Genomic DNA, 26,460 nt, shown 5'->3' with positions numbered 1-26,460 from the left:
AATTAACAAAAGAAGTAGTAAAAGTCTACTAGAAAAGAAAGCTAGAAATTAACAAAAGCAGACAATAGTGAAAGCCTTAGAGTCCAGATGGTCACCACTGTATGTCGGGGCCCAAGACAAGCAATCACCAAGTCAAAAAACAAGAATGTTTAAAAACAAGATAATCACTAACACAGAAGATCTTATGATAACACAAGAGAACAAGATCTAACACAACAATAAGATCTTATGAATAACAAGAAGAAATAAGGAACAAGAAAACCTCACAGCGAGATTAGAAGGGAACACAACCAGTATAACCGATCGGCTCTCAGATCCGTTCTCAACTAAGGTTTATCGGTGATGAAATCCGATCCTTAGTGAGTTATTTCAGATCTTATGAGATTGACCAACCGATCTGGTAGAAGAGAAGGCCTTCACTCGATTATGATGTAGCACAAACAGTTCCTCTTCTGAATCTGCAAGCCAAGAACAAAAAATACTCACAGTAACCAAGATCAAGAAGATATTGTTTGTAATAGACAAACAAAACCCTAATCTTACACGATCTGAAGGTAGATCTAGTTTTCAACAAGAAAACTAGACTAAAACAGATTATGAAGATCAACAGAAAACAACAAAGAATTGGGATTTAAAACAGTTACCTCGAATCGACGAAAAAACGAAGCGTCGATAGTAACACCGAGATTAGAATCGGAGACTAACGAAGCGTCTACACACAGAGACGAGAATCGAAGCCCTAAAGCTCTGATACCATGTAAAAACTAGTAAGAACACAATTTCCCAACATCACCATCTATTATATCATTTGAGGATTAACAGACAGGTGGTTTTCAAGTACTTACAACATAAACCTACACTACTCTCAACAATGAATCTCTCAATCCTAATATAGAACAAGATCAAGAACAGATGATAGATCATCTTAACACTACAGAATAAACCCTAATAACAAGAGTTCTTTACAACAAGAGAGAAAGTGTATGAAACAAGGAAGAGTGACTGAATGAACGACCCGATCAGGTACTCTTGACCTTAAGTACATGGGTCATCTTCAACCCGAAGGATCTGCGTGTTAACCTGGATACATATGTATCTAACTCAACACATTGCACCCTTCTACAATCTGGAAGTTTACCTGCAATACCCTTTTACACATACATCTACAAATGTATTTATTTTAATTAACAAATTGTTAATTTGTAACTTTAACCATTATTTATTTTAACAACAGGAATCATACGCGTTGCAAGGAAGTCACAACCCCTAGGGTTTTATTGGGAGTTGGTTTCCCATTATTATATGGAATGTCTGATATCTTTCTGGTATATTTTCAGCGAGGCGATTTGAGACCGGATTTGGGTTGGGATCGGGAGCTGGTAGTCAGGGTGGGCCAGCCTTGTCAGAGGACTGTGTCAGGGAGATCATCCATGAGGAGGTGGTTGCTATCGTCCGGGGTAAGATTCTGTAGATGTTCGTGTAACGCCCGCAGATCCGGGCTAGTCAATTTAGAGGCAATAGGGGTCGAAAACGACTTTTTGACAAAAAGATTATTTAGAATAAATAATCTTAACCAATTTGTAGAATATGTCACAAGGTTTCCGTACATATAAAGAACGCTGAAATCCGAGTTATAACGAAGAAGTTATGACCCGTCGAAGTTTCGCGTCGGAACCGGCACGGCGCCGGGAAGCGTAAATAGTAAATTTATGATATATAGAGATTTAGCCTTAGCGCTCTAAACAAAAGTCGTAGAATATGTTAAACTAAGAACATCGATAAAAAGAACGCCCAAATCTGACTTCGTATGAACAAGTTATGATTTTTCGAAGTTTCGGATTAGCGGTGTACAGCCCGAAATTCGAATTTTAGATCGATTGATTTTTAGCCGACACAACCTAAACAAGAATCGAAGATCTCGTTATTAGTAGCGTAACGATAAAAATACAGACGAAAATGGACATCGAATAAAGAAGTTATGAGATTTTAACGGACCAATCCTGTCCTGGCCTGTTAAAAATATAACTTTAAAAATAAAGTCAAAATTAACCAACGGAGTCTAAAAGAAAGTTGTAGAGTATGTCTCCACCTACGCGTGGATATAAATAACGTCAAAAACGGAGTTCGTATGAGCGAGTTACAAATTATAGTAGTATATTTACGTATTAAAATAAAGTATAAATCATGTATACGTACACATATATATACATATGTATATATCATTAGAAAGGTATCGACGATGCGGTTATTATAAAACTAATGTTGAGTTCTTTCGACATTAGTTTAGTACAAAGATCATTAAATCCATTTAAAATAGTATTATAGAGGGGTGTTTAGTTGTTTATATAACTAAAAGGTCATTAAGTAATTATGGAGGGTAGTTTTTGAAAATTCAATTAGTATAAATAAGAGCCTTGGGCTCTCATATTTCTTGCACCATTCTCTTGATTCAAGAGTCTTTCTCTCCTTATCCCCCGAGCATTTCGGTCCCTCGTGATTCGACTTCTCTTTCTGTAGTTTTAGTATAGTAAGGTGAGCGCTGAAGCGCTGCACGAATCTTTCTTAGAAAGATTCAGCGACGAAGTTCTGCCCCTGCAGAGCCCGACTCCTAGCTAAAATCGCCTTGAAAGTAAGTTATGTTTACCCTATTTTAAATATAGTTTATATTTAAAATTAGTATTGTTATTATAAATTTATAATAAATATTTGGGCTATTATTATGACTTATATAAGTGTCGTTATAATATCTTTTAACTACTCGCGGTACGGGGAATCTGGTTTAAAGGGCCGCATAGGGTTGTTGGATTTCAGAAGTGCTATACGCCAAAATGGTCCTGCCCTCCGGTGTTTTATGTCTGGCCCCTGTCTGTACATAGTAGTTGGAAAGTATTGTTTAAACGCTTATATAATAATAATAATAATAATAATAATAATAATAATAATAATAATAATAAGACTAATAATTAGTCACGGTAATATTAGACTAAAATCTAGTGGTGATAATACTAGGTTTCGTCAAAGGAAATTATTTTAAAGTAAACGAAGCGCTGTCCGAGTACCGAGTCACCACCTTCTCAGGTGAGTGCATAGTTACTTTCAGCTTACACATAGATATGAAGTATTTTATATAAATTACGTGATGTGTGTGTATATTATCTGTATACTTGCTATCTATGCTGGATGAACGTTTTATACATGTTTTCAATGATTTAAACTGTATATGTATTTTATATCTACAAAATGTGTTGGGTAAAACATGGGTAGATGTATTAGTTGCTGTGTGATAAAATGAAATAATGAGATGCCTCGTTATAGATGTTCTTGATGATCTAGTCATCTAGCAGAGTATAGATGACGACCACGGACTATTCTAGACAGTCCAGTGGAACACTAACAGGCTCGCAACCTGTAGGTGTTTATTCGAACTTTGTGTTTAACCGAACTGTGTGTTTATTCGAACTGTGTGAACTGTGTGCTCACCAGATATACTCCATCCCAATGATAGTCCTTTGACTAGGTCCCTTGTGTTAGATGTTTTAGGGACGTAATGTGAGGATAACGGGAATGGGTAATTTAAAAATAATAATTATATTATTGTGGGTTGAAAACCCTATGTGCTCACCAGGTTTCCCAACCTGACCCACTCAGTTTATTTTTATCACAGGTGTTGATATGAAGTCACAATACACTGAGAGATTTAAAGAGATGTAGATCACTAGTGTAAATAATTGTAAGTTCTGTTTATGCTTATGTTTCTGTATTAACGATGACATCCCAAACGTTTTAAAATGAAATAAATACGTTTCATCGAAAATGTTTTAATAACGTATTTACCATGTTTTTCTGGGAACAAATTCCGCAACATTTTTATAAAATGAAGTACTCTGATTTTTATAAAGCATAAACAAAATCGGTCTTTTCTGGCCGTGAAAATGGGGATGTCACAGTTCGGGTCTATCAAGACCGCAATGATGGAGTTCTTTGATGATCGCTACACATCTATTGCTGAGACGGATGCTACTACAGCCTCCGCAGCCATGGCAGCTGCAGCTACGGGGACAGGTCAGTCTTTTTAGTATCAGGACTTCGATAACACAAAGCCCCCGACCTTCACCGGAGTACAAGACCCGATCATAGCCAGAGGTGGCTAACCGACAAAATCATTTTCTTGATGCTTCTTGCAATACTTTTGAATGTTCTAGATCGAAGTCCCTATCTAGCCCATTGCAATCGAAATCTTATAAATTGTTTGATGAACATAATATTAACTACAAAAATTAGGGCCTTTAAATTTTTTTTTTCCAAATTCTTTGTAATGATGATTACTTTTGCAACTAGCGAAACAGTTACTTTAAGCTCAACACTTTCTTAAAATAATAATATTTTTAAAGTAGAGGATTGGAGCTGATGATGTCAATGCGCCATAATTGGTTTGATTAGTTACTTTATAAATTTGACTTTTGTTATTTTACATAGATAGTTATAAATGTTGGATGATGTGAAGTTTTTCCATTGAAGTCAGAGAAATTGTGGCTGATTTATGTTCTTTAAGCCTTGGATAAATGATGAAGAGGGTAACAAAGAAGGTGAGGAAATATGAGATTGGCCGAACAATTGGTGAAGACACATTTGCAAAGGTCAAGTTTGCAAGATTTTGTTGTAAACACAAAAAATATAACATGACCCAGGCATATAGAAGTCGAGGTAATTTTTACTTATATATCATGTCAATGGGTGCTTTCAGTATAGTTTTCTTCTTATATTTTGTTATAGATTACTGCATGATCAAATGGAAAATGGACTTTAAGATTCCATTCCATGGCGTGTTTGGAATTTGAATCCTTCATATATTCATGGAATTCACGATTCCTTCCAAGTTTTTCAACGATTTTTATTCAATTCCTTCCTTTTTTTGTCAAACCCCCAATATGTATGTATGCTCGCATTTACTTCGAGTCTAGGTTTTCATATAACTTTATTGCAACTTGTAGGGTAAGCCTTTGAATCCCGAATATATGCTGAAAATGTGGAAAGAGTTTTTCTGCAAGCAACTGGAGTTCTTTATGTTATATTTCTGACAACAACAGGAATCCGAATTGAAGAATCTTTATGGTCCTTTCTGAAGTTCAAGATTAGCGATTAAGGTCCCTCGATCTCCATGTTAGCGTTTGGTGTGGTTCAGTCCTTAGTAGCTTTGAGTATAACAAGGTTTGTAATTAGTTGTTGGATAGGGTTGGAATGCAATCATGTGAGTAGGGGTGGAATGGCTGGAAAGGAATAGGGTGGAATGGAACGGAATCATACGTGAATATGGTGGAATACGATACAAGTACAGTTGTATCGAATATTGGATGGCATTATAGGATTCATATAGAGTACTTTAAAAAGCCCTACTCTATTAGGCAATGTAATCTAATACACCACACTACGACCTCTACATATGCATAATATTCATACTTTCAACCGCATTATATTAACCTTTTTCTATACCTATGTATAATATTTATCTTTTCAGACGTATTAGATTAACCTTTTTCTGGTAGTGATGGTTGCAATTCCTAAAAACATTTTGTGATTCTTTCTAATTTATGGTTGGGTGTTTAAAAAAACACTAATAGCTAAAAAGCAACCCATAAAAAATGACCAAACTATAAACAAAATTTGGCTATAATAACTTTTCAGTATTTTAATTTAAACACGACGAAAGTGCATGAATAAATGGACCATTCTTACAAGATCATCCGTTATACTCACCACTAACCACTTTAGTGGTGAGTGTCACATCATCATCAAACACAACCACACAACCACTAAAAGGTTACTATAACCCTCTTATTTTTTGATTTTTAAATTATATATATATATATATATATATATATATATATATATATATATATATATAGAGAGAGAGAGAGAGAGAGAAAGAGAGAGTGAGTGAGTGAGTGAGAGAAATAAAAGTATTGGACGTTGGCTTCCGTTGTGGGAACCAGAATCCACCACTACCATTAACTACCACTATTAGGTCTGTCGATAAAACCCGAAACCCGTTCTACCCACCCGACCCGTTCCGAATTCGGGTAGAATGGGTCGGGTAGAACGGATAACGAGTATGAACATTCGGGTAATAGGTTAACCCAATAATAATATAGGTCGGGTTTAAGGTATGAATATTTATTTTCGGGTATACCCAAATACCCGAATTCGTTTTTTAAATAATACCAAATATACAATGCAGTCACGTACGCACGCTTCAAAAAAAAACATTTGTTTCCTTCTTATGAACGACGGCTCGATAGTCGACGCAAACTCGCAAAGGGAATATGATTACGACATTGAAGCTGAAGTCATGAACAGTCATCGCACGACATCGGTTTCTCCGATACCTACCAATTGTTTCAAGAAGTAAAAGAAAAACTTCAAGCTTTTATTAAAAAAAACGTTGGTAGGATTTGTTTGACCACCGATACTTGAACTTCTACACAACAATCAAGTTATATGTGTCTCACCGCTCACTTTATAGACAATGAATGGAAATTGAAAAAAAAAAAGTGTTGAGTTTTTGTCCTCGAGAGAGTCATCGTGGGGTTGATATTGGATTAGTGGTTGAGAAATGTTTAATAGATCGGGGAATAAAAAATGTTTTCACAATTTCCATTGACAACGCAAGTGCTAATGATGTGGCAATTGAGTTTAAAAAAAATCTTTCAAAATCCCAACAAGTGTCTCTTAAATGGGAAATGGACACACATGAGATGTGTTGCCCATATTTTAGACTTGGTGGTGCAAGATGGTATTAAAAAGGTTGATAAGCCGGTTGAGATAATTAGATGGGCGGTAAAGTGGATTAGGCAATCACCTTAATGAATTGGCAAATTCACCAAGTTTGCTAAGCTTGTTAATCCGGGTACAACGAAAAACTTGGTAAGAGATGTTCCAACAAGATGGAACTCAACTTATCGTATGTTGAATATTACCCAAAGTTATGAAAAAACTTTTGAAAGATATGATCTAGAGGAATATGAGTTTCGTTCCGACATTAAAAAGGCGGGTTTATCGATTTGGGAACATGTTAGGCATTTGTGTCATTTTTTAAAACCATTTTGTGATGTTACTGAAAGGAATTCCGGGACACTATACGTGACATCAAACATGTGCATTGAAGATATTTATTCCATTTGTACACTCTTAGATGATGCTATTTCCGATGCTAGCCTTTGTGATATTGCATTGGCAATGAGAGTAAAGTTTGATAAGTATTTTGGCGACGTAGAAAAAATGAATTTGTTGCTCTACTTTGCTTTGATTCTTGACCTGAGGAACAAAGTAAAGTATTTGGTTATACTACTTGAGGATTGTTATGGAAAAGAAAAGATAGAGGAGAAAAAGAAATATATTATGGATTCTATGTATGAATTATATAATAATTACATTAGAATTCATTCTCCAAGTACTACTTCTAGTACTAACGGGTCTAGTAATTCATCGTCGATTTTAGGGAAACGCCAAAATCCGGATGCTACGACACCAAAACCACCATTGAGGAATAAACTAAGGGAAAAGATGAAAACAAACATAGTTGAATCAATTGGAGAGTTAGAAAAGTATTTGAAAGAAAGTGTTGAAGAAGATTCGTCAATATATAACATTTTAGAGTGGTGGAAAGTGAATAGTCAAAGATTTCCGATTCTATCCTTGATGGCTAAAGATTTGTTTGTCATTCCCACCTTAACAGTGACTTCAGAATTTGTTTTTAGCACTAGCAGGAGGGTTTTGGATCCATATAGGAGTGCTTTGACTCTTAAGATTGTTGAAAGTATAATTTGTACCCAAGATTGGCTTCGGGGTGATATAAGTGACAACATCGATTTTGAACAAGATTGGGAAAACCTACAAGAATTTGATAAAGGTAGTTGTTTATGTTTAATATTTTTTAATATTTTCACATGTTATGTTTTGTCCTTTTAATGCTTATACTATTTGTATAGGATTGGGAGAAGTTGGCACGTCTAATTAGAGCTCGAATTGGATATGGAAATGAATATGGCAACGTGAAGATGCAAGACTTTTTTTTTGTTAAGTTTAGACTTTTATGTTTTGAGTTGGGTTATGACTTATGAATTTTACTCTTTTTGTTATGTTTAGACTTTTATGGTTGGAGTTGGGTTATGACTTATGAATTTTACTCTTTTGTTATGTTTAGACTTTTATTGTTTAGTTGGGTTGTGTTTAGACTTTTTTTTGTTGTGTTTAGACCTATTATTCCATGCTAATCATATTCATGGTTTTTTTAATCAATATTTGGAATGGAATTAAAAAGGGTTATTGTCATTGTAGCCCAACAAACTTTTGTCTATTGGTTTAAATGATCCCCCGTGACTTTTTTTGGTAGTTTATGGGCATAAAGTCTATTTTTACCTGCTAAAAATGCCCAAGACTTCTTATTACCGGTAGCTTTGATGACGTGTTTTTTTTTCACAAGTTATAAAATTAAACTAAAATCCACATCACAAATTATCCATCCACTGAAACATAATATATGGACAATAATACCCTCGTCTCATTTTACCAACTATACCCACGAAGACTTTATATGTTCATGTCGAAGAACACCCACCTTCCAACACCTTCATCCAGCAGCTTGGGTTCCTTAAATCATCGACGACAAAATCCCCCTAAATCGATTGTAATAAGGTATTTAGAAGCAAGGAACAAAGATTTCCACTGTGATTAGGCAATTGATTATCCTAGAATTTGAGTGAAAAGGTGATTGATTATCCTACAATTTGAGTGAAATTATAAATATTTAAATAAATTTCAGGCTCTGTTCATGTTCTATAATGATGTTCATGTTCATGAAGATCCTTAAAGCACCGATCATTTCCACCGCCTACCTTCCACCTCCCAGTCTCCCACCACTACCATCATCATCCATCTCCCACCATCCACCATCACTATCCATCCCTCACCACCACCTCGATCCATCTTCTACCACCAAAGCCAGAAATCACCAGCATCATCGTCTACTTCTGAACACCATTAGTGTTTCTTTCTCTCCCCCAATTGATGAGGTTGAAGCCATGCTTGTTGAATGTTCGAAACAGGTATGTACACTATTGATGAACCCATTGATGAACACCTGAAACCATGGTAAAAAAAAACAAATGTAAAATATATATAAAAAAAAAAAGATGGATCAGTAAAAAAAGCGTTGATCGATTACATAGTTTATTTGATCTTAAATCTCAGATCTGCACGTATGTGTCTCCAACTTCGTTTTTTTTAACGAAATCAAATTCATCAGCTTTGCGATTTTAGATCTGTATGTGTCTTCATCAGATCTGCAAGACGATGGTAGTCTATGGGTGGTCGGTGATAATAACAAGAAAGGATGTAGACAATCGAATGATGTAGGGTAATTTGCCGATGGAGAGGTACCTACTCTAGACGTAATTTTCAATTTATCAAGGTTCAGAGTCAAAATCAATCCCATGAATCTCTTATTTGACAGAGAGAAAAAAAATTAAATCCATTAATTCTGTGTGTGTTTCATGATCTTTGAATCGGTCAAAAATCACTTTTGTTGACATATTAAACTCACCGGAGATCTGTTCAACTAGTTGCTCCGGCTTCATATCGTGTATAGGATATGCAGCTTCGACTTCTTGATTGTTGTTAAGCTTGTCGGGCTTTTCTTCATTTTGCCATTCCACCTATGGCTCAAGAGCAGTATTTCTGATTTTTCCATCATCATCTTCTTCAGATTCTTCTGTAATTTCACTTAGGGTTTCAGATTTTACAAATGTTAACGAATCAAGCTTCTCTTGTAAACCGACAAGCTCTTTTGCCATCGATTTCCCAACATCTCTCGCAATCAGATGCAAACCCGAATGAATCGCATATCAAAGAACGAAATTATGATTCGAGCAACAAAAATATTACAATTGAGAAGATGAAGAAATGAAGATGTACTTGAATGGTGTCTAGCTTTGGGAGAAGACTCACAGACTGTATCATCAACACTGTTTCAATTACATTAGGTGTTACACGTGGCAAATGATTTGGCATCTAAAGTTGTTGATTAGGTGCTGATTAGGATGAGTGTCACCGGGTGACCCCTTCAAATTTGCTAAAAGGACATTTTAAAACCTAAAAAAAACAAGTTCATGCCCTTCAAATACAAAAAATAGTCATGAGGGACCATTTAAACCAATATACTAAAGTTTATTGGGTCATAATGACAATAACCCAATTAAAAAATTACATAACATATTATAATGATTTGTATTGTTATTATATATGTACTTGTTAATTGTATGAAGTATTTTCCTACCTAATTGTTTAGTAAACCAACCAACATATAAAAAAAAATCAATTTAAGAAATTTTTGGGTAAACCCGATAATTACTCGACCCGACCTTAAACCCGAAACCCGAAAACCCGAATTACAATATAAATCGGGTATCGGGTATTATTTTCTTAAGGAAATACCCGTTCTACCTGAAACCCAAAAATTTACATGTTCGACAGTCCTAACCACTATAGTGGTTAGTGGCCACATAGACTACGAAGAGGTTCGTTCTTGGTATACCAGATGCCCTAGTGTATGTAACATGTTGCATTATATATATTAAAACACGATTGGTTAGGTTAAATTGACCTATCAACGTATTTTAAGGTTGATACATAATAAATAATAAATATGTCATGATTACAAAAATATACTCTTCAAAAAAGCACTTTTCTTGTAGGCTCTGTTTCATGTTTATTTAAGATTTTAAAATATATTATCCAACTTAAGATTGTGTAGAAGCACAAAGTTAGGATTGAACACAACCAAATTAGTCGAGTTTGATGTGAAAGGAACATAGGAATATGATTCATCAATAAGATATATATTACTCTTTTCAGTATGTTAATTAAATCATCACATTCAATCAAAGTGATCTAATCTTGATCAAATCAAACAATCTTTTTCCTAAATCAATTAATTCTGTAGAACCCGAGATTACTTTACTTCTCAATTCATCATTGAGCCATGTTCATACTTTTTTCTAGAGTGTATTATTTTAACCTAAAGAATATTAAAAAAAAATCATGATCAAACTCATCAAATTCCGCCTGAACAAAATCAATAGCAATTGTCACCAAAATAATACCAATCTCCAAAAAAGAAAAAAAAAATCACAACTACGACTATACTACAAGTTGAAAAAAAATATTTAAAAATCAAAAATTAAAAAACAAACCTCTTTCTATCCGTCTCTATTATCTTATCACCTTACTTGCTTACCAATGCAAAGCCAAAAATAAAGTCAGGAACCACTATCCACTTTTCCGCAACTCACTGTGCCATAATTCGGGCGGCTCCGCCATTGTTCTCTCTCTGATAACCATTCCCATTGCCATTGCCATTGCCGCCACGGTTTGAAGCTGCTCCTCCACGGCCACCACTTCTGTACCCGTAATCATTCCGGCTGCCGCCAAAATCACCGCCACCGCCACGGTTGTAACCCCTACCCCCACCGTAGTTTCCACGACCTCCTCTCACACCTTCGTTCCTGAATCCACCACCTCCCCTTCCAACCATAAATCTTCCCCGGCTTCCTCCTATACAATCCATGCATCATTCATAAGAAATTAATCATTTATTAAAAGACAAAAACACCCCTGTCATATATTTACTCAAGAATTCAATTATATATATGTCAACAATAAACAAAGAATATATAAATGATTCCTTTAGTTTGCATGCTACATTCCTTCCATAAACATGCTACGAACCAAATGCACATTCAATTACATTCTTTCCTTTTAATTAAAAGACCAAACTACCCTCATTATACCAAAATAAAATAAAAACCTGAATTACCTCGGGAGTTTGTGGAGCGCTTCTCTTCAACAACAGAATTGCGTCCACCAATTGGGACTGGTGAGGCCTAAATATTTAAAAAAATAAATAAATAAGTCAAAATCATCACAAGAAAAGAACAATCATATTCATATCAACAACTGACATAACATACCTCAATAGCCTTTTGAACAGCCTCAGGCGTCTCAAATTCAACAAAACCAAAACAAAAACCCTGTTGCTGCTATATGAGTTTTCGCAAGTCAAAATCAAAAACATATTGAAATAGACCACAAGGATGAAGTCAATACATACCCTGTTGCTTCGAACTTGAATCCCATTCGCCTTAATTGCTCCAAACTTCTTAAACTCCTCCTCCAGTATTGCAGGTGTAGCACTCATTGGAAGACCCTTAATATACACCGAGTAACCTTCACCTACACAAATATATTTTTTTTTTTTTAAAAAATCTTACAATGAATCGATAGCAGAAAGATGAAAGGTCTCCATGACAAACTTAACCCTACCTTCTTCCTCATGAACACCGTTTTCAGTAGCATCCAACAAATTGGAAGCAGCAGCTGGTTCAGGTGCTACAGTGGTGGTATTGGCAACAGCGTTATTCAATGGCTGTTGTTCTTGGTTTCTTGGTTGAGGTCTCCTCATTACAGGAGGTGGAGATGAAAAGGGGACACCATTTTGCTTCTTCAGATCCATTACAATAGATGCATAAGACTTCTTTGGGGCTTCCTCAGTTTTGGTGTTGACTTCAACAGCCACCACTGATGATGAAGTGGGCACTGGCACTTCATCAACAACAGCTTCAGGAACTGGATCTTCAACTTCAACTTCCTCATCTACAATGGCTACTTCACCATTTTCCTCAGAAACAATCTTCTTTTCTGGTTGAGGTTCCTCTGTCACATCAGAATCAGCAGCTTCCTCCTCAGGGATGTTGTTTTCTGGTATCGCAACAGTTTCTTGCTCAGGGGTTATAGGATCCACCACCACAGCTTCTTCAGTGGAAACTTCATTGTGTTTAGGTTTATCCAAGTAACGAAACATGTCATTCAACACAAAGTAGCCTTTGTCTTGAGGGGCGAGAAAGAAAGATTGTGTGAAATCACGCACAATGTTATCTTTTCCAGTCAAATGTCCAGTGACTAGAACGTTGACTCCACCACCTAATGATTCTTGCCCATCAACGGATTTGATCTCAGCCCTCATGTCCTCATAGTTAAGGGACAGTATTTTAGCATTGATTTCCTGCAAATCAATAACAAGATTAAGAAAAAAGGAAGGACTTTAAGCACATAATTTATGAATAAAAAAGATGGAGAAAGATCTCATACATCCATGGTAGTAGTTACGCTCATAGTACCATCTTCCTCAGGGCGACCAATTTTACTGCTATCATGATAGAACTTATGAACTAGTCCAGGTGACTGATGCAGTATATGATAGTACTGCTGAACAAAAGCATTCCCAACCTGTTTATTAGCAATCAAAGAAACGTCAATGAGAATCATTTAACTATAAACAATGCAATAAAATAATAACACATTGTAAAGCAAACATATATCAGAGTCACAAACAAAATATTAAAACATAATGATGATTTAATGACCTTAACCATTATGTTACATATTTACGGAATCATGTGTTTGGAATATTATCCCCCACGCCACTGGATTTCATTAAATTGGCGTAGTGGTAGATTATCAACCGTTCTTTTCATCGTTTTAGATGAAATTTCTATAGACGGAGAGAATAAATATTGTAGAATTAAAAATATCCTCTTTCAAGAATAGTACAGCTAGAATTAATTTGGGGGCTCTATATCAAGCGCCGCCATAAATAAAATCTCAAACAAGCATAAAGTGATCTAGAAAGCTCAATGATTCGATACATACAACTTGAGCAGATACAGGCGCCGCTACTTCTGCCGGAGCCGCCATTATAGATCGATGCCAAACCCCTGGAGAACATGCCAAAAACACTACTAATCGTTACAAAACATCCAAAACAACAAAGGAAACGTGCACGCATAAAGCATAAACAAAAAAATCTAACGATAATTGCAGAGAATATAAATGTACAGAGATGGAGATGCGTAGAAAACAATCCGTACCAGAATCAAGGATCAAGATGTGTTAAGATCGAGGCTGAAGTGAGAGAGAAAGAGAGAATCTGTGATCCTGTTCTTCCTTTCTCTCTCTACTTCTTGGTTAGGGTTTGTTGTTGCGATTACGGATCTCGCTGGGGCGCGAACGAGAGTGCGTACAGGGGAATGAGGAACGAGTATTTTGCGTCAAAAGGGTTTCAGGGTTTATATAGTAAAGGACTATGGAAGGCAAGGAACTAGAGGATGCCTTTTTTCTTTTGCCCAAAATTATATTAACATGATTTCGTTATTTTATTAGTGGAATCGCTTGAAAATATGAGGCAATCCTTATTTTAAATATATCTGAAATTGAAATTTAAATTTAAATATGTAATTTATTTTTCGAATCTGGATGTTGGAATGATGCAAAAAATCCTAATCTTTGTAATTTATTTATGTACGATGAATAATCAAAACATTAATAATACGGTTTTTGAGAATTGTGTATGTCTCTTCCAAGTATAGCATTAGTTCATAGTCATTTGTTAATGGGCAAATAAATGTGTAAGGGAGGAAATAAATATTAGACAAAACTTCAAAAATGGTCCCTGTGGTTTTTAAAAATATCAAGTTTAGTCCCTAAGTTTAAAAAACCTCACAGATGGTCCATGTGGTTTCAAAACTTTTAACATTTGGTCCTTCCGGCTAACTCCGTTACCATTTAGCCGTTAAGTCAGGGGCATTTTTGGTATTTCACTACACAGGGACCATTTATGAGGTTTTCAGTTACTTTTTTTTTAAATAAATAAAATTTAATATGCAAGGGGACCTCTCCTTCTCTCTCTCTCTCCCTCTCTCTCTTCGTCCTCTTCCTCTTCCTCTTCCCAGTTTCCATTGAAAGCAGATGTGTGTGCATTTCCAGAACTACAATCAATGGAAGAAAGCAAAAGCTTTACCCACTAACCTTATAAAAAAACCCAATTTTGTTAATCTGCCCTAATTCGTATCATATCAATGGACAACATTCTAGAAAATACAACAAATGTTTCGTGTAATCTGTCATCTGCTCCAAAAAAAAAAAATCAAGAAATCCAGACAATAATGGTGGAGCAGAGCTACCAGATTAATAAAAACCCTACCCTATCTTTCAAAACATCAGATAGCTGCTTTGCTTTGTTGATCATCTTGTTGACACTGTAGGTCGAAGCAATTATCAAGCTTTTAAGCATCCAGTTCTCGTATCCCTAAACTAATGTAAGGTGGGATTCGAGAGAAATCCCCAAAATTCACGTTTCCTGATGCAGCATGTTCGGCGTGGCCTTGAGGGAAGTAGAATACCTTGGAGTTTAATGGTGGCAATTGTACCATACCACCAGCACATGCGTGCCATAACTGAGAATCCAAGCATTTGCCGACTTCATTAATGGAAGTGTTCATGGAATTCATTACACTGATCATCGTGAAATCGGAATCTGGATCCTTAATCTACAACATAAAGCACCACTGTAAAACCAAAAGATCATCATCAGCATCAACGTTTTCGACGAAGTTTTTGAGAACTTGAGTGGGAGAATGGTGTGTAACTCCACCTCCATGTTCAAGATCATCATCAGCATCAACGTTGTTACCGACATATAAGGATGACGAAGATCTCTTGGGACCTAAAAAGTTTCCAAGAGCTTGGATGGGCTTAACGATTCCACCAAAGACGAGACAAACAAGATTGGAAAAGGGTCCACAAGATTTATCGGAGGCACCGGAGGCGGAGGTGGCATCATCGTCGTAGATTCTCGACCTGAGGAACAAGGGTATGAAATAGCTTGGAAACAACGCAACAATGACCTAAATCCTTGGCATCACCGATCTTATTGAAGACCAAGAGGAGGAGAGAGTCCAGAAGATGGTCGAAAAAGAAGAATTAAGAAGGAAAAGGAAAAGTGTTCTGGGATTTGAAGAATCGAGGGATTAAAGGAGAGAGAGAGAGAGAGAGAGAGAGAGAGAGCCTTTTAAATTTCATTTTTTTTTCTTTTTTTTCAAAAAAAAAATAGAAAACCTCATAAATGGTCCCTGGGTATTGAAATGACGAAAATGCCCCTCACTTAACGGTAGAAAACTGACGGTGTTAGACGGAAGGACTAAACATTAAAAGTTTTGAAACCACAGGGACCATCTGTGAGGTTTTTTGAACTTAGGGACTAAACTTGATATTTTTGAAAACCACAGGGACCATTTTTGAAGTTTTGTCTAAATATTAATTAGGAATTGGAAGAATGAAAGAGAAGTAAGGAAACTGATATTTTATCAGGTTATTAAAAACTAGGCGAATGCCCGCGCGTTGCGCAGAAACACTTATACAGTTGAAGTCTTTACAAATATATGAATTTTTTGAATATAACAATAACATTATTGTTAAATTTGATATAATAATTTCTATATACTATATTGATATAATATATTGATTATTTTGAATTATATGATAATATATACATTTATTATAACTTCATAATCTCAATCGTTTGAATGACGTTTACCCGCGAGTTACACATGAATAAAATTTAATATAATATATGATTTGATGTTATTTATAGTTGTTTTTACTGTTAATTAATTTTTTAAAATTTATTTGTTTAATGTTTTAATTTCTATCATTATCATTATTTAAAACATCAAACATTGTTTTTTATTTTAAAGCTAACAATATAATCATTTATATAGAGTTGTTTTTAACTATTGTTATTGTAAGTTATTTTAAGCTACTTATTTGGAAACTTTTAACGATTATAAAAATATATTTTAGTTAAATTGAAATTACAATTTAGTTTTTGCTTTTATCACTACAATTTATCACTTTTAACTATTTACAAAATATGCTTTAGTTTTTTTAAATGAAACTGAAATTTATATTTGAGTTGACATTGTAATGCGCATAAACACCTATATAGTTGAAGTCTTTACAAATATATATTTTTTAAAATATAACACTAACGTTGTTGTTAAATTTGATATAATAATTCGTATATTAATTTGATATAATATATTGACTATTTTGAATTATATGATAATATATAAATATATTATAACGTCATAATCTCAATCGTTTGAATGACTTCTACTCGCGAGTTACACATCAATAAAATTAAATATTATATATGGTTTAATATTATTTATAGTTGTTATTTTTAACTAATTTTTTAAAATATATTTGCTTAATGTTTTAATTTCTATCATTATAATTATTTAAAACATCAAACATTATTTTTTTGATTTTAAAGGTAACAATATAATCATTTATATAGAGTTATTTTTAACTATTGTTATTATAAGTTATTTTAAGCTACTTATTTGAAATTTTTTAACGATTATATAAATATATTTAGGGAATATTTCAGTTAAACTGATATTACAATTTAGTTTTTTTGCATGTATCACTATAATTTATCACTTTTAACTATTTACAAAATATTATTTGGTTTTTTTAGTCGAACTGAAATTTATATTTAAGTTGACACTGTAATGTTATATTTAAATTAACAATTTAAGTATTTTGTCCAAACTGTTCAAAAATTATAGTTTTAAACTGATAATGGTTTACATGCAACAACATTTTAAATATAATAAATCAAGTATAATATGTTAAAATTTAAAGAAATAACTTTATAAATAGAAGTAAAGATATTATTTTAAAATTGAAATTTAGTCTATTTATGATTACACTTTAGGTTTGATATTTGTTTAACCTTATTAACCAACTTACAATCATTATTAGAAAGACACTACAATTTATCACTTTTAACTATTTATAAAATAATCTTTGGGTTGTTTAAGTTAAATAAAATTTATATTTAAATTGAGCCTATAATGTTATATTTTAATTAATAATGTAAGTATTTTATACAAATTGTTCAAAAATTATACCTTTAAAATGATAATGGTTTACATCCAACAATATATTAAAATTAATAAATTAAGTATAATATGTTAAAAGTTAAAAAACATAATTTTATAAGTAGAATTAAAGATATTATTTTAATATTGAAATTTATTTTATATATAAATACACTTTAGATTTGATATTTATTTAACCTAATTACCAAATTATAATTATTATTATAAAGAAATTGAAAAGTCATGGGAGTTTCAAATGAATGTGGTGAAAGGAAAAAAGAATGGGGGTTTCAAATGCATGAGATTCAAAAAAAAATGTTAGCTTTATAAGTATGTATGATATATATGAAAAAGAGATATCTATATTTATATATCTATCTATCCAAGGTTGTCAATATTGGGATTCTATCTAGGATCGTTTTTGAGTTTGCAAGATCGGGATCGGGATCCTAAGATCCCACAAAATAAAATATAATTTTAAATTATAATTTTTAATCATGAAAAATATTTCAAACATTTAATTTTTTGTTCAAAAACTTCAAAATATTAATAATAAGCCACAATACAAAATGATAAATGGTAAATTGGTAAAGGATAAAAGACATAAAATGGTAAAAAAAAATTCATTTGCAAAAAAAAAAAAATCAAAGGAAGGTAGGATCGGATCGGATCTCGATCCTACGATCTTACGATCCTACCTGCGATCCTATCTCAAATACGATCTTTTTACGACCCGGATCGTTTTTCATACCTAGGATCGTACGATCCTACGATCAAGATCGCGATTTTGACGACCATGTATCTATCTATCTATATCTATATATCTATATCTATATATCTTATAAAGCTAACATTTTTCTTTGAACCTCATGCATTTGAAACTCTCATGATTTTTTAGTTTCTTTCCAATAAAAGTTATAATTTGTTAATAAAGTTAAATAAACATCAAACTTAAAGTTTAATCATATATAAACTAAATTTCAATATTAAAATAATATCTTTACTTCTCCTTATAAAGTTATGTTTTTTAACTTTTAACATATTATACTTAATTTATTGGTTTATATATTGTTGGATGTAAACCATTATCATTTTAAAGATACAATTTTGGAACAATTTGTATAAAATACTTAAATTATTAATTTAAATATAACATTACATGGTTAACTTAAATATAAATTTTAGTTTACCTTAAACAAGCCAAAAGAATATTTTGTGAATAATTAAAAATGATAAATTGTAGTGTCTTTCTAATAATGATTATAACTTGGTTAATAAGGTCAAATAAATATCAAACGTAAGTGCAATCATAAATAAACTAAATTTTAATTTTAAAATAATATATTTACTTCTACTTATAAAGCTATGTCTTCAACTTTTGACATATTATACTTAATTTATTAGATTTAAAATGTTGTTGTATGTAAACCATCATCAGTTTAAAGCTACAACTTTTGAACAGTTTGGACAAAAATACTTAAATTATTAATTTAAATATAACTTTATAGTGTCAACTTAAATATAAATTTTATTTCCACTTAAAAAAAACCAAAGAATATTTTATAAATAGTTTAAAGTGATAAATTGTAGTGATAAATGCAAAAACTAAACTGTAATCTCAATTTAACTAAAATATTTCCTAAATATATTTTTGTAATCGTTAAAAGTTTTCAAATAAATAGCTTAAAATAACTTACAGTAACAATAGTTAAAAATAACTATATATAAATGATTATATTGTTACATTTAAAATCAAAAAACAATGTTTTATGTTTTGAATAATTATAATGATAGAAATTAAAACATTAAGCAAATAAATTTTAAAAAATTAATTAAAAATAATAACAACTACAAATAACATTAAACCATATATTATATTTCATTTTATTTACGTGTAATTCGCGGGTAGAAGTCATTCAAACTATTGAGATAATGCAATTATAATAGATGTATATATATTATCATATAATTCAAAATAATCAATATATTATATCAATTTAATATACGAATTATGATATCAAATTTAACAACAACATTATTGTTATATTTTAAAAAAGCTTATTTTTGTAAAGACTTCAACTATATAGGTGTTTTTTGCGCAACGAGCGAGCGTTCGACTAGTTTTCCCATAACTGTATTCCAAAAATAAGTACATTATAAGATCTGTAACGCCCCAATTCTGGTATGTATTTAAATATCTATTTTTTCAAGTTTTTAAGAGGAACTCGACGAGTCAGTAGCCCGACTCGTCGAGTAGAGATGGGATAAGCACGTGTTTTGAATCGGCTACTCAACGAGTCCATATTCTTGGACTCGGCGAGTCCGCCAGTCTGGATGAAGCCCTAAATCTAAGGGTCTGCACCCTATTTAAACAACCTTTTGTGTACTAATCAGCCTCCCTCACCCACAGAGAGTTCCATACTAAAACCCTAGTCGTTCCTTGTCATTTTTGGTGTGATTTCTCATATTGTGCAAGTTGTTGGTGCATTTAAAACTAGAAGAAGAGAATAGAAGAAGAGGAGTCAAAGGGGAGCAAAGTAGATCTGATTTCCTTGTTGTATTACAATCTTCTTTGAGGTATCAAGCTCAAACTTTTTCCCTTCTTCATTTAGATATCTTATTTGGATTGTTTTTGCCATTTTTGGCTTGGTAGTAGTATAGAGAGCATGTGGTGATAAAGTAGTCATCAGATCTACCCATGTCTGAGCTCTAGAAGCTCAGATCCGGTGCCTTTATGGGACCATTCTTGTATAAAAGCCCTAGATCTACACTTTTGGTCCCTTTAGAGCCTTTAAACCTTCTTTGATGCATAAACACACGTAAAGTTGGAAACTTTACGTGTGAAACAAACCTTAGGAACCCAGATCTATAAGTTGAATGCAATGGAATTGATTAGAATCGACTGTATAGTGTTTGCATGGAAGTGACTCGACGAGTTGTTCTTCAGACTCGGCGAGTCGAGTCGCGAGTCCCCAACTTTTCCCCTTTTGAGTTATGCCGAGTGGAACCATTGAGTTAGAGGTGGACTCGGTGAGTCGAAAGTCAGACTCAACGATGGAGGGACTCGGCAAGTCAATGCCCCGACTCGGCGAGTCCAGGACAATCTTCTTGCCTCAAGAGCAGACTCGACGAGTTGTTCATACTACTCGGCGAGTCAGACGAGTTGTTCATAATAGAATGCTCTTATGATGAAGGAGAACTCGACGAGTTGTTTATACAACTCGGCGAGTCAAATGAAGATAGATTGTTTATTTGTATCGAGGAGGAACTCGAGGAGTCTATGCCAAACTCGACGAGTAGTAGCGGGCAGGAATGAGAAATAAGAGTAGGGACTCGATGAGTTGGCGGCCCAACTCGACGAGTCGAGTCAACTGTACGTTGACTTTGGCCAGGAGGTTGACTTTGACCAGGAGTAAAATAGTCATTTTACCCTCAGTATAGTTATCAGTAGTTGATTGAGTGTGTTTGTGGGAATTGTAGCCGGGAGAGACCGAAGCAGCAGCAAACAATTCCCGAGTAGAGTTTCAGCAGCCAACTTTCGAGGTGAGTTTTCCTTCCAGTAGGAACGGGTCTACGGCCACAATGTCGGCCCGTCTAGTTAGCAGTCAGTTCCGGACTTCGGTCCGATGCAGAAGTTCAGTGTGTTTGATGTCTTTGTGATTCAAGCATGTCTTTGAGTTATGTGTTCCGGACTTCGGTCCGATGCAGTGTGCAGTATATGTGTTTATGCTAGTTGATGTGTTTATGCTATGCTATGTTATGCTCAGTTAGTTTCCAGACTTCGGTCCGATGTAGGACAAGGTCCCTGTCAGTTCCGGATTTCGATCTGATACAGTTAGTTCCGGACTTTGGTCCGATGCAGGGGATAAGATCCCAGTCAGTTTCGGACTTCGGTCTGATGCAGTTTCCGAACTTCGGTCCGATGAAGTGGGCAAGGCCCAATATGTGTTTATATGATTGTATGGTATATGGTAGTCTGGGGGAGCTCACCAAGCTTTGTGCTTACAGTTTTAGTTTTGGTTTCAGGTACTTCCGCAAGCAAAGGGAAGGGCTCGGGATGATGGCATTGCACACACCACAATTTTAGCTTTTGTACTATGTTATGTTGATGCAGTTCTTTTGTCATGACACATCTATTATAACTTTTGGGATTTATGACGTATGATTTCATGATATATCATAAATCGTTGATAACCTTAGTATTATTTAAACGAAAAATTTTGGGTCATATTTTGGGTCGTTTCAAGATCGGCTACAATATATACAATGGCCTAAATAGCTATACCAAATAAACTTTAGGAAATATATACAAATTAATATACAGTAATATATTTATGTAATTTGAACGGGAGGTCAAAAACACACACTAACTGGATTTGAAGTTGGGAAAATGACTTATGAAGGTAACTAACTATTTCGATTGTCCATATATATAAGTAATGTTCTTTTTTTTGTTCTCATTAATGAAACCAACTTGTTATTTATGTTCACATTTAGGTAATATGACTGGTTATCACATGTTTTTGCTTATGTGACAGCCACCCGACACATTACTTGAATACGTTGCACCTACGTGGCATTGTGCATATATTTACACCCCTGATTTTGAACCCTAGATCGACGATGGCTTCTTCTTCCTCATCTTATTCTTCAAAACGACAAGATGAATTTCAATCTGATCATCCATGTGATTGCAACTTACCATCTCGTGTGAAGACTTCAAGAACCCCTGAAAACCCTGGAAGAAAATTTAGAGTTTGTCAAAACTCAATGGTAATCAGTATTGTTGAATACGTTGCAACTTTCTTCTTCTTCATCTTGTTGAAGACCTTTTCTTCTTATTCATCCTTTAATTTAACATTTTTTAAAAATTTTTCTTCAAGAATGGAAAAAGTCCAACTTGTACATTTTGGCAATGGCTGGATGAGGATGAAGGGAGGACAGGTGGAAGAAAGCCTTATCGGAGGAAACCAGAATAAAGCTATAATCTAACCTCGAAAATTTGCACTTTGGAGAATGAAATCAACATATGTAGGATGAAGATCGAACAAGAAAACAACACCAATTTGGTTAATAGACAAGAATTTGCCAAAGTCAAGTGGAAGTCGTTTACTCACAAAGTGGCGCTGATTTTGTTATTTGTATTATATGTGAAAATGTTGATTTGATTGTAGATCATGATGTATTAGGGTTGAATGATGTAGTTCATGAATGAAACTTGATTGGTATTAGAATGTGTATGTAATGAATGGATGAAACTTTTGTTACATGTTTTTGCTTCTGATGTTTTTGTTACATGTATTAGAATAAGAAATAATTAAACACTGGAATGTAATATAATCAAACATGGGAATGTAATATAATTAAACATTAGATTGTAATATAATCAAACATTGGATTCCCAAGAAACATTGTTTACAAAACATTGGAATTTAACACAATTACACATGCATTACTGCCAAAAGGTACACATAAGATTCCAAAACTTACACATATGACTAGACACAAGTCCAAAAGTTACACATATACTAGACAAAAGATTCCCAATCAATGATGCCAAAAAATAACAAAGTGTCAAATTCTGTTCCAATTCCACTGGATTTTCACCAGTACTCCCCTGTTTCCCCTCCCACTTATTTCTTATCTGAATTTTTGTGATTCTTTTTGAAGGTTTTCTTTTTCTCTTTCCCTGTAGAACTTGAAATGCTCGTACTTCTTGCATATGCTCCTCTTCCACTAGATCTTGAACTGCAGCTTGTCCTTGGTCATCTTGTTCAACTGGATCTTGAAGTACAGCAAGTTCTTCACCTTCTTGACCTTCACCGTGTCCTTGAACTTCAACTTTAACTTGATTTACAACTGCAACTTGGTATTCACTTTCTTCAACTTCAACTTCAACAAGTGCTTCAACATGTGCTTCAACTTCAACATGTTCTTCAACCCCTCCAACTTCAGCTTCAACCTCAGATTGGTCTACATATTCATATGTATGATTACCCTATTCAAAATCAACTTCATAAGACTCCACCTCACTATCAGGCTCCCTTTGAACTTTACTGTCACCATCACTTTACACATCAACTTCTTGAACCAATTCAACCTTCACTTTACCTGTTATGAAATAATTCAAATGTTAGCATTAAAAGTTGTTATATTGTAATCAAAAGGTAAAGGAGGAGAAATACCTTCTTTTTTGGCTTTTTTATTTTTTGACTTTGGCCTTGGCTTTGGATTAGATGATTCCCCAATTGGTTTTTGAGGACATTTTGCTTTGTTATGCCCTGGATCTCTACATATGTTGCATCTCATAACAATACCCCTTTTTGAGACTGTATGCTTATTTCCCTTTAGCTCACTCTCAATCTGATCCCTTTTCCTTTTTGTTGATGGTCTTCCTGACATCCTTCTATTTTTGGGAGGCAATGGCTTGATCTAATCCACATCGCGCCACATATCACTACCAATTAGTGGCTTAATGGCGTACATGTAGGCATTACAAAACATTGTTGTGGTCAACCACGGTGATACATAGTCCTCTGGATCCCTATTGAGGTTTGAAATGACAACATATGCATGCACACAAGGGTAACCAGCTAATTGCCAACCTCTACATCCACATGTCTTCTTACCAAGGTCTACAACATGTGCATCATATAAAAGTCTCACTTCAAATTGTTGATAACCAGATGGTATAACTCTACAAAATCTGTCCACACACACTTAAATGTACGTATACACAATTGAATGTCACACACATATATATAGAAGGTATTCAAGCACTAACCTTTGAAGTTCGTTAATCTTGGATAATTTCAGTCTAATGGCATGACATATGTTTAAGTCTCCCCAAGAACTTCCCTTACTTTTTTTGTCTACAAAGTCTCTCCATCACATAAATTCCAATTTCCTCTAACATAGTAATTAGAGGTCTCTTCCTGGCAGCTCCAATGATTGAGTTAAAACTATCAGATACACCATTTTCATATGCATCACATACCCTATCAGTATGAAAGAAAGCTTTACTCCAAGTTTTAAGGTCCCTCTCCATTAGATGATCATAGGCAAGTGGTTTTATCTTCTTGAGGTCATTCATATGCTGCTCAAATTTAGCCTGGGTAGTAGAAGCAGCAGCATACCAGAAAAGTTTACTGAACTGTTGACCCTTGAATTTGTTCATGAAGTTTGCACATATGTGTTTGGCACATTGTCTATGCTCTACTGCAGGCACCCTTTCCTTAACAGCCTCAAGTAATCCCTGTTAGCATTACAAACAAAACATAAACTTCAAATAAATTAAGTATTAAATAAAGAGAGCATATAAAATCATTACTTTGTGTTAATCTGATACTAATCTCAACCCATGTCCATTTCCCATTCCGATGTCATCAAGGAGAAGGTCAACAAACCATTTCCACGTTTCCTTACTCTCCACTGTAACCACAACCCAAGCAAAAGGGTAGATATGGTTGTTTGCATCCCTACCTATAGCAGAAAGCACTTGACCTCTGCAAACACCTTTTAAGAAGCATCCATCTAGTCCAATTACCCTTCTACAACCTTTAATCCATCCATCCTTCACACCCTTTAAACATACATAAAATTTTGAAAAGTGGCTCCATCAGGCATGACATCTACATCCATCTTCACTGTTGATCCATGGTTAGTTCTTCATATATCTTCTCCATATCTCCAAGTTTTAGCATAGTGTTCCTTTAAAGTGCCCTCTATCTCCTTAAATGCATACCTCCTAGCATTTCTGCATTGTCCCACACTTGCAATCAAATTAAATGTCTTGTTAACTTTAGCCTTCAATTTCCTCACACTCATCTTTGGTTTTTGGAGTATCTCATTCATGAAATGATTCCCTATCCATTTATAGCTAATAATGGACCCAAAATTGAAGACTCTTGAGCAATTATGGTTATCAATTAAAGATTTAATCTGGAATGACCTTTCATTGCTCATCCAGGTTGCCCACAACCTAAAGGGACAACCTTTATTCTTCTTGTTCTTCTTACCTTTACAACATTTCACCACTAACCTGTTATGATTACTTTTTTCATATCACAAATCATACCTATTCGTCACTGCATAATTGGTTATACATAGCTTCAATCGCATTGGGTTAGCAAACTTCATACCTAGAATTGGCACCATCTAATCCCATTCTTGATTCTCATCATGGACAGGGAATACAACATTATCATATTTTCTATTGTTAGGTTCATCATCATCACTAAGCTTACCAATAACTGAAAGTTTGTTTAAAAATTTGTCACCAACAATTTTGTTAAAGTTATGGACTTCTTCATCAACTTCATGCTCATATGCCATAATATCATCCAAGTTATCATCTTCATCATTGTCATCCTCTTCTTCATTGACATCCTCTTCTTCGTTGCCATCTGATAACACCTCATTTTCAGCCCAATCAAGGATTGTATCATTTTGGTGGTCAATGTAGACATCCAACTCAGCTTCAGGAATATAAGTCGCTTCAACAAACTCCCAATAATCAGCATCACTGTCGATTCTTATAATACCCTCACCCAAGGTTTCCTTTCTATTACAGTAGTACACATTATCACAACTTCCATTGGTTAAATTCCTAAGCCACATAAGC

General features: G+C 34.2%; 2 protein-coding genes and 1 long non-coding RNA gene across 5 annotated transcripts; 1 reads left to right on the top strand and 2 right to left on the bottom strand.

The window, feature by feature from the left end:
- The first annotated feature begins 2,459 nt into the window (after positions 1 to 2,459).
- LOC145069233 (uncharacterized) lies at positions 2,460 to 5,479 on the top strand. Its single transcript, XR_013689379.1, has 3 exons — positions 2,460 to 2,629; positions 3,010 to 4,704; positions 4,992 to 5,479. It is a non-coding gene; the product is annotated as an uncharacterized LOC145069233 (long non-coding RNA).
- A 5,633-nt stretch (positions 5,480 to 11,112) lies between these two features.
- Positions 11,113 to 14,236, bottom strand: LOC145066232 (Nuclear transport factor 2 (NTF2) family protein with RNA binding (RRM-RBD-RNP motifs) domain-containing protein). 3 transcript variants are annotated; one of them, XM_079013443.1, is made up of 8 exons: positions 13,980 to 14,236; positions 13,762 to 13,826; positions 13,201 to 13,338; positions 12,376 to 13,114; positions 12,164 to 12,285; positions 12,024 to 12,092; positions 11,870 to 11,936; positions 11,113 to 11,607 (listed from the first exon to the last, which is right to left on the bottom strand). In XM_079013443.1, the coding sequence occupies exons 2-8, from the start codon at positions 13,804 to 13,806 to the stop codon at positions 11,342 to 11,344; spliced, it is 1,446 nt and encodes a 481-aa protein (XP_078869569.1). In that variant the 5' UTR covers positions 13,807 to 13,826; positions 13,980 to 14,236; the 3' UTR covers positions 11,113 to 11,341. The 3 variants fall into 3 exon arrangements, with proteins under 3 accessions (XP_078869569.1, XP_078869570.1, XP_078869571.1); XM_079013444.1 differs by having other exon boundaries at positions 12,024 to 12,089; XM_079013445.1 differs by having other exon boundaries at positions 12,024 to 12,083.
- A 10,033-nt stretch (positions 14,237 to 24,269) lies between these two features.
- LOC145067432 (uncharacterized) lies at positions 24,270 to 25,802 on the bottom strand. The gene is made up of 4 exons (XM_079014574.1): positions 25,582 to 25,802; positions 25,186 to 25,342; positions 24,701 to 25,092; positions 24,270 to 24,543 (listed from the first exon to the last, which is right to left on the bottom strand). The coding sequence occupies exons 1-4, from the start codon at positions 25,800 to 25,802 to the stop codon at positions 24,270 to 24,272; spliced, it is 1,044 nt and encodes a 347-aa protein (XP_078870700.1).
- Between the last annotated feature and the right edge of the window lie 658 nt (positions 25,803 to 26,460).

This window comes from Lactuca serriola, chromosome 8 (genome assembly GCF_051521515.1).
Source record: "Lactuca serriola cultivar US96UC23 chromosome 8, Lser_US96UC23_V15, whole genome shotgun sequence".
NCBI classification, from domain to species: domain Eukaryota; kingdom Viridiplantae; phylum Streptophyta; class Magnoliopsida; order Asterales; family Asteraceae; genus Lactuca; species Lactuca serriola.
Note: the sequence above shows the minus strand (reverse complement) of the source record. Positions and strands in the feature narration are given on the sequence as shown.

What these genes read in the sequence shown, in the direction of transcription:
- LOC145067432 (XM_079014574.1), bottom strand. Translation starts at nt 25,802, where the DNA reads ATGAGCAATGAAAGGTCATTCCAGATTAAATCTTTAATTGATAACCAT. An exon ending in CAATGCAGAAATGCTAGGAG is followed by an intron (nt 25,343 to 25,581) that starts GTATGCATTTAA and finishes AGGTGTTTGCAG; the next exon opens with AGGTCAAGTGCTTTCTGCTA. An exon ending in AGACTTTGTAGACAAAAAAA is followed by an intron (nt 24,544 to 24,700) that starts GTAAGGGAAGTT and finishes GTGTGTGGACAG; the next exon opens with ATTTTGTAGAGTTATACCAT.
- LOC145066232 (XM_079013443.1), bottom strand. Translation starts at nt 13,806, where the DNA reads ATGGCGGCTCCGGCAGAAGTAGCGGCGCCTGTATCTGCTCAAGTT. An exon ending in GCGTAACTACTACCATGGAT is followed by an intron (nt 13,115 to 13,200) that starts GTATGAGATCTT and finishes ATTGATTTGCAG; the next exon opens with GAAATCAATGCTAAAATACT. An exon ending in CTGTTCAAAAGGCTATTGAG is followed by an intron (nt 11,937 to 12,023) that starts GTATGTTATGTC and finishes TTAAATATTTAG; the next exon opens with GCCTCACCAGTCCCAATTGG.